This window comes from Pan paniscus, chromosome 13 (genome assembly GCF_029289425.2).
Source record: "Pan paniscus chromosome 13, NHGRI_mPanPan1-v2.0_pri, whole genome shotgun sequence".
Taxonomy (NCBI): domain Eukaryota; kingdom Metazoa; phylum Chordata; class Mammalia; order Primates; family Hominidae; genus Pan; species Pan paniscus.
Window position 1 is genome coordinate 62,526,049 of NC_073262.2, and position 13,181 is coordinate 62,539,229.

The 13,181-nt window shown below is 36.8% G+C and overlaps 1 protein-coding gene across 1 annotated transcript in view; it reads right to left on the minus strand.

Moving 5' to 3' along the window:
- Positions 1-13,181, minus strand: part of LY75 (lymphocyte antigen 75) — a 102,188-nt gene that overhangs the window by 31,924 nt on the left and 57,083 nt on the right. Inside the window, exons 24-26 of the mRNA XM_024928001.5 lie at positions 7,300-7,429; positions 5,791-6,017; positions 541-706 (exon numbers count right to left, since the gene is read on the minus strand). Coding sequence (XP_024783769.2) covers positions 541-706; positions 5,791-6,017; positions 7,300-7,429 — 523 coding nt within the window. The remainder of the gene's footprint in view (positions 1-540; positions 707-5,790; positions 6,018-7,299; positions 7,430-13,181) is intronic.

Sequence of the window (13,181 nt, forward strand, 5' to 3'; positions counted from 1 at the left end):
TAGAGACTGCACACCTGACTCAGGCTAAGTTCATGAGATTTTCTCTAAGGATTTACAAAGTGAAATTTAGAAATTGTCAACTCATCTCCAGTTATAGGTTCAGCTCTATCCCCGTTTTGCAGATCCTAAATTTCCCCTTGTCTTAAGCTAGCTTGAGGTGGTTGCTGTGAATCTTAAGACTCATAAAAGTCCTGTTAGTTGTGATATTATGAATCACAAAAGAATTCTCACAAATGTAAGCTTTCTACAACTATAAATATATGCAGAAAGAGGTAGAGTAGCAATGGGATTTTAAGTGTTAATCCCCATTGTCAGCTGACATAAAAATAAAACATGCCTAAAATAACCCATTAATAATAATATATTTAATATATCATTCTACTTGAATACAAATTTTCACAACAAATGTTGCTGTAAAAAGACATGACTATAATTTCTTCACAATTCCAAAACCAGATTTTATAAAACCACTCCTCAGAAATTCTACCACTTATGAGACTGTTAATAATTTAAGAATTAAAAGATCTGAAATTCACATACCTCCTGAATAGTAGCAAATAGCACCTGGTTGATTGTCATTGCAATCAACTGTTTTCCAGAATCCATCAGTGTCTAATACTACACAGTCTTCAAGTTGCCCATTAGTTTCAGCCCAGCGACTAAAATGAAGATGTTTCCCATCTGACCAACCAAAGTTGAGTTCATCCTGTAAGGAGCAGAAATACATTTCAAGTGGCAATATTGATGTTATCCCTTTGTATTATTTTGACTCCCATGGTCAATCTAATGATTTTTAATTTTTTAATATTTAATACACATTTACATACCATTTACTACATAACAAGCATTGTTCTAAATGCTTTATAAATATTGGCTTACTTAATCCTTGTAACAACCATATAGGAGAGGTACTATTATTATCTCCATTTTAAAGATGAGGAAACTAAAGGTATGTAACTTGTGCAAAGTCCCACAGAATACAAACCACAGTGCTGGGCCTTTCTGCCAGGCTGTCGATCCCCAGAGTCTATGTCCTAACCATTATGCTATGCTGCCTCACACATAATTGGATCCACTGGTTATCAGAAATCAGAAAGCTAAAATGGGGTGGGGATCACTATAAGTACTGATTAGATCAGAGACAACCTGGCGTAGTGGAAAGAATATGGGCTACGGAGCTAAACCTACATGGTTTTGAATCCTGATTCAGTCACTTACTAGCTTTCATGTGCCATCTCTCCAAATTTCCATCCCCCACCAAGTTAAGTGCGACACTTAACTTCGTGGGGCTGGAATTAATGGGATAACATGTGTAAAGCCCGCAACCCAGGGGCTAGCTGGCACACAGAGAGCTGATGGTTCCCTTCCTCTGAACTCCTCAGGCGCTGTGGCTCTCACATCGCTGTTTTCACACTTGTTGTTGGGGAGAGAAGCTTCTTCATTCACTAGATTCTGTTGTGTGCTAGAGGTCTGTGAACGTCTGCCTTTACACCCTGACAAGGTCCTGACCACCCATCTAGGTACAGGAGATGGATTGTGGGGTACAGGCCTGTCTGAGCTTCCCCATGGTGCTGCCAGAGACCTTACATACCCACTGGTGGGCCTGGTGTTGGCCTAACAGACCCACTGAGCTAAGCTTTCCTGAGTCCCAAGACAATCTACATCACTAGTTTATTTGAAATATTGAACGAATCCACACAGTCTCCTTAGTAAACCATAAACAGCAACACAGTCAAGCCTCAACACCACTCGCTGCTTCATTCTGAAATGTTCATCACCAGAGTTCCAGCTGTAATCCTAGCCCCTAACCTAACCCAGTTAGGGCCTAAGCCACTGTGGCCTCCAGTGTGGCCCTTCGGCCATGCGACTTTGCCTGCACTCATTCAGACTGCCCTGCATTTCTTCCCCTTTGCTGCACTCCCCACCTAACCCTGTCCCTGATCCTTTGGAATTTCCATTCCATCTAAATAAATCATCCCACACCTTTTATCTTTTTACTGAATACAAAATATGCAGACTATAAATATCTTTTCACTAAATTCTTGATCTTAATTGATCTTAATTTAACTCTGGCTTTTCCAGGGAATGCTCACACATTGTTGGTAGGATTATAAATTAGTTCAGCCCCTGCGGAAAGTAGTTTGGAGATTTCCCAAAAAACAAAAATAGAATTACCATTCAACCCAGCAATCCCATTACTGGGTATATACCCAGAGGAAAACAAATCGTTCTACCAAAATACAACTGCGCTCATATGTTTACTGTAGCACTATTCACAACAGCAAAGACAGGGAATCAATCTAGATGTCCATCAGCAGTGGATTGGATCAAGAAAATGTAGCACATATACACGATGGCATACTGTGCAGCCATAAAAAAGAACAAAATCATCTCCTTTACAGCAACATGGATGTAGCTGGAGGACATTATCCTAAGTAAATTAATGCAGGAACAGAAAACCAAATACCACATGTTCTCACTTATATAAGTGGGAGCTAAATATTGGGTACACATGGATGTAAAGATGGGCATGATAGTGTCTGGGGACTCCAGAAGTGGGGAGGGAGTGGAGCAAGGGTTGAAACACTACCTATTGTGTACTGTGTTCACTATTTGGGTGACAGGTTCAACTGAAGCCCAAGCCTCAGCATCCCACAGCGTCTGTATTGTAACAATCCTGCACTTGTACCCCCTGAATCTTAAATAAATACATAAATCTGGCTTTTCCAAGGGAACAATCTCCTTTCACCACCCACAGGGGAAGACTATTTGATATTCTATTCTCAGATACCACAGGACTATGAGAAAGGAGTAGTGGATATTTTTATCTCCTTTTATTTCCTTTGAGGATTATTCCCCTTGTATCACTGCAAACTCCCCATGACATTCACTGAGGACTTGGTCGCCTTGCTCCTCCCTGACATTTACTAAGATGTCCCAATTCTTGCTGTCCTCCCGGTCCTACCATTAACTTGGGATGCCTGTGTTCATGTTTCCAGGCCTTCTTGACTTCCTTTAATTCTATGTATTTTTATTTCTTCAAGCTGGGTACTTGAGTGACCCACTGCATGGCCACACTGCACTTCACATAACCCAGAGCTGCCTCTCCTCAGACACTGTAAAGGCCAACAGCATTTCCTGCATGAATTTATAGAAAAATAATTGCTCTCCCTCTCTCCAGCTGCTTGTGTCCTCCCCGGCCTTCCACACAGTGTCGTCTACTTAAGTAAAGTCTTATATTGCTACTACTCTGTTTAAAATCTTTCAATATCTTCTCATTGCTTTCAATGTAAAGTGTTTATTAACATCCTGTCATTTTCAAAGAATTAAGGCAGCTATTAGGATATATAGTTAAACAGCTACACAGAATATGTTAAAATTAAGGGTGAAAGGGAAAAGAGAACCATAGGTAAAGGTTGAAAATAGGATAAGAAGTAAGACCCAAATCATTAAGTGGGGAGGGGAGTTACAAAATAGTCTGACTCCAGCTGTCTAAAAAACAAATAGGTACACATAGAAAAATAACTTGAAAGATCCATACCAAAATATTGATTGAATCATGTTTATTTTTAGGTACTGGCATTACAGGTGACTTTAATTTTGTTCTTTTAATTTACTGACAAATTTTCTACATTGCAATACTGTTTTTGTCTCAAAAGATTTAGGGTGACTGAAACTAGGAAATGTAATCACTTATTGTTTCCTCGCAACAGACACAACAAAGTGTTTCACAGAATTTCCAATGCTGAAGATAAAGCAAGTAAATGCAATGCTATAAAACAATTGAAACTGTGAGGACTGAGTAAGCAGCTTCCCCATCTCCTGGCTTGCTCTGGGTTAATTTAATTAAATTAATTAATTAATTAATTAATTAAGAGATGGAGTCTCACTCTGTCGCCCAAGCTGGAATGCAGTGGTATAATCTCGGCTCACTGCAACCTCCACCTCCCAGGTTAAAGTGATTCTTGTGCCTCAGCCTTCTGAGTAGCTGGGATTACAGACGCCCGCCATGATACCCAGCTAATTTTTGTATTTTTAGTAGAGACAGGGTTTCACCATGTTGGCCAGGCTGGTCCCAAACTCCTGACCTCAAGTGATCCACCCACTTTGGCCTCCCAAAGTGCTGGGATTACAGGCATGAGCCACCATGCCCGGCCGATCTGGGTTAACTTTAGAATACCCCGTGGCTCAGACAGACTATTCTTTAAGCTATTCCTAAATGCTACTTTTAATTGAGCTTTTGATAACAATTCTTGTTTTTCCATCCATTCTTCAGTTCAATTCTGAGTCTTCAATCACATTTTTTCCACGCATCCCTAGACCCATCCTGGTATACTTTGGGAAATACCATGGCTGAGAAAAGAGGTGGCCTATAATGCCAATAGGAATACCACAGCTTTATTTAAAAATCCCTTATTTAATTATAGCCAAAACTTCAGCTGTGTAATGATTCCGGTTTGTGCTACATGTGCAGAGGTTAGTGATGCGAATTAGTAGGAGACTAGCATTCTTTGTTGGGCTCTGAAATGAATGAGAAGTGCCTGAGACATCTATCTAGGATCAGCACTTGAGATGGAGGAAAACACTATTCAACCTCCTTTTCAGAGTTGCTTAATTTTACTTTGCTGAATTTTTTCTTCTTAAACTAGAGACTGGGGTTTTGCTATGTAGTCCAGGCTGGATTTGAACTCCTGGGCTCAAGTTATCCTCTTGCCTCCAGAGTAAATGGGACTACAGGTGTGCACCACGGTGCCCAGCCATGCTGCTGATGTTGAAAGGGATGGAAGCTGGTTGTGGTGGCTCACACCTCTAATCCCAACACTTTGGGAGCCTGGGGCGGGCGGATCACTTGAGGTAAAGCATTCAAGACCAGCCTTGCCAACATGGTGAAACCCCATCTCTATTAAAAATACAAAAATTAGCTGGGCGTGTTGGCGCATGCCTGTAATCCCAGCTACTGAGGAGGCTGAAGCATGAGAATCACCTGAACCTTGGAGGTGGAGGTTGCAGTGAGCCAAGATTGCACCACTGTACTCCAGCCTGGGTGACAGAACAAGAACCTGTCTCAAAAAAAAAAAAAAGAAAAAGAAAAAAGAGAAAGGGATGGAAAGGACTCTTTAACACTATCCATAGTGCTTCCACACAACTGATTTTTAAATTCTTCCCTTATCTTTTCATTGGCTGAAGAGATATGGCAGCTCCAGATTCTAGCTCGTCTTTGATTAGAATAAATAAAAAGAAGTGCTCAAATATATATATATCTCCACTAGAACCTTTTCCTCATTTAAACAATGAAGTACTAGATCTTTCAATAGTGGAAAGATAATTGCCTCTAAAAACCACATATTGCTGCTAGGTGCCATGGCTCATGCTGGTAATCCCAGCACCTTTGGGAGGCCAAGGTGGGCAGAGTGCTTGAGTCTAGGCATTTGAGACCAGCTTGGGCAATATGGCAAAACCTCGTCTTTACAAAAAATACAAAAATTAGCCAGGTATGGTGGTGTGTACCTGCAGTCCCAGATACTCAAGAGGCTGAGGTGGGAGGATCGCTTGAGCCCGGGAGGTCAAGGCTGCAGTGAAGTGTGATCACACCACTGTACTCCAGCCTGGGTGACAGTGTGAGCCTTTGTCTCAAAACAAAATTAAAAAACCCCGACATATTCCATGAAATTTACTGGAGTAAGATTTTCAGGTCTTCTGTTTGCTTTAGTCTGCTGTGAGAGAAGCTATGCACAATAAAAAATGTCGCTTTCCATCACCCAGTCCTGGCAGTTGGGACTGAACACTTACATCTTGACTGAAGAGTCCGATCCATAAGGAAGAGTTGTGAAGGAGCGCCTGCACACTGAGGAATGCCTGCTGGTAAGGGTCCGTGATGCTCACCAGCTGCATGTTACTTTTCAGACACTCCCTTTTAGCACTGTGCCAAGTCAGAGTCTTTGGGATTATTTTGTACAGATTATTTAGATACTTTACAGTTTCTGAAGCATTCTGCAATGTCTGTCTGCTTTTAACTTCTGCATGTAAAAGAAAACAACAACAACAACAAACCCTTCCCCACACTCTGCAAGTTATGGGACATTTTTTTCACATTTCTCCCCATACTAATCTAATTTAGATATTATTTGCCTATTTATTTTAGATTTTGGGTCAGAGAATTAGGTATGTCTTGCTGTATACCTTAAGTAAAATGTGTGAGCTGCAACGTTTGTTTTCTAAAATCAGAACAATATTCTGTTTCATTTTTCTGATTTATGAAGAGAATATCTGCAAATAAATGTAACCTGCATTATCATGTCATGTCGGTGCTAAATACCTCTTTTGTTTGAAGGAAATAAATGTATTAAGTATCCCCTTACAAAGTTTTCACCTGGGAGAGCTAGCATGAAGAAATGTAAGAAACCATCCACAAGAGGAGGTATTTGAATTATTGCTTTATAGTACTTCACTAATAAAGGAGTTAGTTAAAAACATGGAAAAAATGGGTAAAGATTAATTTAGCAAAAAAAAATTCTGCCAAAGCACATGAGATATCTACTTACAGTTCTCATTATATGACAAAATTTTTTCTTGATCATTTGTAAAAAACACATTGTGATCAATGAAAAATAATGTAATACTTTTTTAAAAATATATTTTTCAAAATATGGATGATTCCTACTTTTAAGTATGCATTCTACTTTTATTTGGATTATGGAAAGGCATAGACAGTGATCCGTTTATAATGTTTCAAACCCCCACTTGTTTATTTGTTAATGCTAAATTTAACAGTGAATACTATTAGTGGACTTAATACTCAATACTGCACTCAATTAAAAATATGAACTTTTTTTTCTCCTTTTCCCATAATAAAATGTAAAATCTGAAAAATGCCAGAGTAGAAAAAAGAACAGAATTCAATTACTATAATGGGATAACTACTATTAACAAATTCCATCAGATACAATTAATTAATTTAATTAATTATGGCAATGATCCTTTAAAAAAATCACATTCCATTTGATAAACTCTGACTCACTAACCCAATATGGATTTAGCCATGCTGAAATTTTAAGCCATATGATTATAAATTAATATAAATTCTTTTATAGTATTAAAAAATTTTTTCAGCTTTTATTTTAGATACAGGGGGTACATGTGTAGGATTGTTACATGGTGTATTGGACCCAGGTGGTAAGCATACTACCCAATAGGTAATTTTTCAACCTATGTTCCCCTCCCTCCCTATAGAAAGTGACTATATACACATATATATGTAATAGCATAAAGTACCATAGTTATCTAGATAATAATTGTTACCTGAATATTTCTGACAGAGAGACACAAAGTGGCGTTCACTGCAGGATGTAAAATTCCACGTCCCAGTAAACGGTGATTTTTGGAGGTTGAGTATTAGGGCACAGTGGTAGCGAGACTCTTCCTCAAAAAACTAAACAAAAAGGCAAATACATACATGCAATCATGTAACAATGGTCTGAAGCTCCTAGCAAGAAAAGTTTAGATTCTAGATTGAATTTGTCCCCCTATAAAAGAATTCCATGAAGGACCTGACCATGACATTTCCTAGAAAATCTTTAAAAACTTTCAAAGCATGGATAAAGGGCAATTAACTTATAAAAAACAAAATAGTGGCAATCTTGATAAACATATTTTTAAAAGAGATACACTATTAGAAATAAGATAAAACACCTCCAGCAATATTTAACACTCGACTACAATATAAGCAAAACATAATGATTATTAATTCAACTTATTAGATTTTTATAGACTTTTTGTAACAAGTTGTGTACCACATAACAGAATATACCTTAAAGCTCTGATCCTATACTAGTCACTATAAAAATCTCCATATATTAAAACAGAAGTATCTAGATTTCATTTTCTAATCACAATCAATAATATTAGATATGAAAATTTATTCCAAGTATATTATCCCTATCATTTTCTGTATGTTTGAAACATATCACACTTAGAAAAATAAGAAAAGTAAGTTTATACCAGGAGATACTGACAAAAAAAAAAAATGCTACTCAATAAATAGTAAACCAAAAATGAACTAAAATAATTATAGGAAAGAATAAAATGAGAAATGTCAAAAAAATTGGTATGAGTAAAACTTTATGTGGAGCCAAATGTGTATTATTAAATATATTCTCTTTTTTTTAAAGGAAATATGAACTGAATTCAATATAGGAGATTGGAAAATGAACAAAAACAGAACCCCACGAAAAATGGGGTAGAAAAAGGTAGAAATAGTATTTATAACACAGGTCAAGCAATAGGAGTAGAGGGTGGAGAAGAGAGTGGACAAAACCAATAACATGCATCTGTTTTTGTAAAAATGTAAATAATGCAAACTAAAAATGTTAGCAAAGATAATGGAGATTTTTAAAATACCATAAGCAACTTTACTTCAATACATTTGAAAATCTAAATTAAATAGACAACTTTCTTGAAAAATGCCAATTAGCATAATTGTCATAAGGAAAAATGGAAACACCAAAATGTAACAATAACTTTGAAGGAAATGGAAAATTAATAATGGCCATTTTTTTTTTTTTTACTATCTGTCAGGTACTATTGATAAAGCTTTAAATAAATTATCTTATATAATCCTTATATTGACCTTATGAGGTAATGCAACAGAATTAGAGCTTGCAGATAAGAAATTGAGGCTTAAGAAAAGTTAAGTAAACCTCCAAAGGCATAGTAAATGGCTGAACTGGAATTCAAACCTAGGCAATCTGACTCCAGAGCTTGGGCCCTTCACTGCTGCACCAAATTCCTTTATCATTAGAGTATGATCTCTGCAAAGAACAATGTAGTGTATATTTCAAGACACATAGAAGAGAAGGTTTTGAATGTTATCTTTACAAAGAAAAGATAAATGTTTAAAGTGAGGAATATGGTAATTACCCTGATCAGATTGTTTATACAACACATGCATGCATTGAAACATCACACTGCACCTGATAAATTGGTACAATGATTATGAGTCAATTATAAATAAGGAATAATTAAAATTTTTTAAAAAGCAAAAATGCTCCTGGATAAGGGTTCTAACATTTTGTAGGTAGTTCCCCCAAACTTTCAGGGAAAGAGAATTCCCCAAGCTGAGTCAGAATTTCAGAACACAGAAAAGATGGAAAACTACCCAGTCATTTTATGAGGCTAACATGATCAGAAAAAAATATGACAATATAGCATAAGAAATTGACTCTATGAAGAGAGAGGAACACATTCCCAAGTAAAATTCTAACAAATATAATGCAGAATAGTAAAATATTAATCCACTCTGAGCATCCAGATTTTACAACAAGAATGTAAAATGGTTTAATACAATATCTACTAATATATACCACGTACAAATAGGCCTAATGGTAAAAAAAAAAAAAAAAAAAACTATATGCCAATCTTAACAGATGCTGGGAACAAGTTTTAGAAAACCCAGTACTTATTCCTGATTAAAAGTTCTAAACAAGCTAGTTATAGAATGCTATATCTTAAACCAAGAGTCAACATAATGTTTAACAACCTGTTGAGGTCCAGATCAAGTCTACAATGGTGGCTACTACTGCTCCTGGTATTTGCCATGGAAATTCTGGAAATTCTAGCATATGTGGTGAGGCATGAAATGAAAACGAGAGAGGTAACTATAGGAACGAGGGTCACTGTTGCTTGTATATTATTATTAGCTACTTAGGAAACCCAAGAAAATCTAATGAAAAACTCAGAGAGAAAGAGCTTTTAGTGAGACAGATGCCTATGGGGAAAAAAAAACCCATAACAAATTCAAACAATAGCTTCCCCACAAATCAGTAAGAAAAAATTTTTAAAGCTGTCATTCTTTTTTTTTTTTAATTTCAGCTTTTATTTTAGATATGGGGGCACATGTGTAGGATTGTTAAATGGGTGTGTTGGACCCAGGTAGTGAGCACAGTACCCAAGAGGTAGTTTTTCAACCCAGGTCCCCCTCCCTCCCTCTCCCCTGTGCTCAGTGTTTAACCTCCACTTGTACGTTAGAACATGCAGTATTTGGTTTTGGGTTCCTGTGTTAATTTGCTTAGGATTATGGCCTCCAGCTCCATCCATGTTGCTCCAAAGGACATGATTCCATTCTTTTTATAGCTAAAGTTGCCATTGTTAATGACAATGAGAAAGAGATGGAACTATAAAACTTCACAGAGTGATCTAAAGGAAGAGTTGAATAAATAGATATATCAAATTCATGAATTGGAAGATTAATAGAAAGATGTCAATTCTCCCTAACATGTAGTCAAATTCTCATCAAGAGTTTTACAATTTTAACTATTTGGATGAAAAATGACTAATAATTCTAAAGTTTTCCTGGAAAAATGGACAAGAATATCTAAAAGTATGTTTTAAGGGCATGTAATAAAGTATAATTAATCCTATTATAGTTTTAAAAAATATGGTAAAATTATAATATTTAGATCAGTATGGTAGCTTTTTAAAAATATTTCTCATATATATAATATGTGTATGTGTGTATATAACATATCAATACAGTCAGCCCTTCATATCCGTGGGTTCTGAATCTGGATTCAACCAACTGCAGATGGAAAATATTTGAGAAAAAAATTTTTTTGTCTGTACTGAACATGTAGACTTTTTTGTCATTATTCCCTAAAAAATACAGTATAACAACTATTTACATAGCATTTACATTGTATTAGCTATTATAAGTAATCTAGAGATGATTTAAGTATACAGGAGGATGTAGGTTAAAAAATTTTTTTCTCAAATATTTGCCACCTGCAGTTGGTCGAATCCAGATTCAAAACCCATGGATATGAAGGGCTGACTGTATTTGTATGTTATATACACACATACACACATTATGTATATGAGAAATATTTTTAAATAGCTACCATACTGATATAAATATTATAAAATACAGTATATATATACACATACACATATATATGCATACACACGCAGTCCTAATATATGATAAAAGAGGCATCCTATATTGCTATATTGTTTTCTCTCTTTTTTTTTTTTTAAACATAGACAGGGTTTTGCTGTGTTGCCCAGGCTGGTCTCTGGTCGCAAATTCCTGGGCTCAAGTGATCCTCCTGCCTCAGCCTCCCAAAGTGCTAGCCCAGGCCTATATTGTTTTTAACAAATGAAAGTATATGTAATAAATGATGCTAGAACAAGTGGCTAGGATTAGGGAAAATAATTAAGCATGCACTGACAACATGTATCATATACCATGGATGTAACATGCTATCAGAAAGGGGAAAAAAAACCACAAAAAAAACAGAGGCTGGGTGTGGTGACTCCTGCTTGTAATCCCAGCACTTTGGAAGGACCATGTGGGAGGATCACTTGAAGCCAGGGGTTCCAGACCAGCCTGGGCAACACAATGAGACCCTGTCTCTACAAAAAAATTAGAAAATGTAGCTGCGCATGGTGGTGCGCTCCTGCAGTCCTAGCTACTTGGAAGGCTCAGGCAGGCGGATTGCTTGAGGCCAGGTTATAGTAAGTTATGAATGCACCACCACACTCCAGCCTAGGTGACAGAGTAAGACCCTGTGTCAGAAAAAAAAAAAAAAAGGCAACCTATGAAACAAAACTAGAAGAAAATATGGACATAGATTTAACTAATATTTACAATTTACATGATGGACTTTCTAACCTAAAAGCAACAGAGGAAAAATAAAAAGGAAATATACAGATTTGAACATATTAAAAAATAGTCATAATTTATTTCTGTAATATTTTTGGCATTCAGACTTAAAGAAAACTTAGGAAAGTATTTGCAATAAACACAAGAAATACAGGGTCAGCATATTTGATATTTCCAAAGTCATAAAATCAATAAGAAATACATGAAGGGTTTGATAGATAAATTTGCAAAGAAAAAGAACACTCCCACTTGATGAACTATGAATGATTATTTAACTTATTGAAGTTTGTTTTCATTAGAAATCAGAGAAAGATAAATGAAAATACGATATCAAACTACCAAATTAAGAAGAATTTTAAAAACCAAGTGCTCTTTAAAGGCAATTTTTTTCTCTCTCTCTTTTATTTTATATTATTTTTGGAGACGGAGTCTCACTCTGTCGCCCAGGCTGGAGTGCAATGACACGATCTCAGCTCACTGCAACTTCCGCCTCCCAGGTTCAAGCCATTCTCCTGCCTCAGCCTCCTGAATAGCTGGGAGTACAGGCCCACACTGCCATGCCCGGTTAATTTTTTGTACTTCTTAGTAGAGATGGGGTTTCACTGTGTTGCCCAGGCTGGTCTCGAACTCCTGAGCTCAGGCAATCCGCCCACCTTGGCCTCCTAAAGTGCTAGGATTACAGGCATGAGCCACCACGCCCAGCCTTTTTTCTCATTTTTTAATTAAAAAAAATTTTTTTTAGAGACAGGGTCTTGCTCTGTTGCCCACATGGGAGGGCAGTGTTGCAATCATGGCTCACTACAGACTTGAACCCCAGGGCTTAAGCAAGCCTCCCCTTCTCAGCCTCCAGAGTCTCTGGGATTACAGGCGTGAGCCACCATGCCCACCCAGAACCAGATGTCAACCGTGACTCTGCATGCATAGGCTGCATGATCTCTGGCAAGTTACTGACTCCATCTTCACATTTCTAAGGTGGGGCAGGGGTAACATCTTTATTTCATAGCTATTGGGCAAATTAAATGAAATAATGTATGTGATACATTAGCAGAGTGCCTGGCACATCTTAACTGCTTGATATATGTTGGAAATTAATAATATGCTGGTGAGGATAGAAGGACAATCACAATATGCTGTGAATAGGAATGTAAATTCATAAACCTTTCTGGAAGCAAGTTGGTAATCAGAGCTTTATATTACCTATATCCTTTGATCTGGCTACATGACTTCCAAAATCTCTCTGCAGGTAATGTGAAATATAGGCTAAGATTATATACAAAGGTGTTCATTGCAGCACTATTTATGATTGTGTAAAACTGGAAACAACCTAACACCCAGCACTGGTTAGGTAAATGATGGCATATCAATCAAGAAATATTGTGCAATCCAATTCGCAATTATAAAAATGTGGAACCAACCCAAATGCCCAAATCAGTCAATGAATGGATGAAGAAATTATGGTGTGTATATATATATATATATATATATACACACACACACATACACACACCATATATATGGTATATAT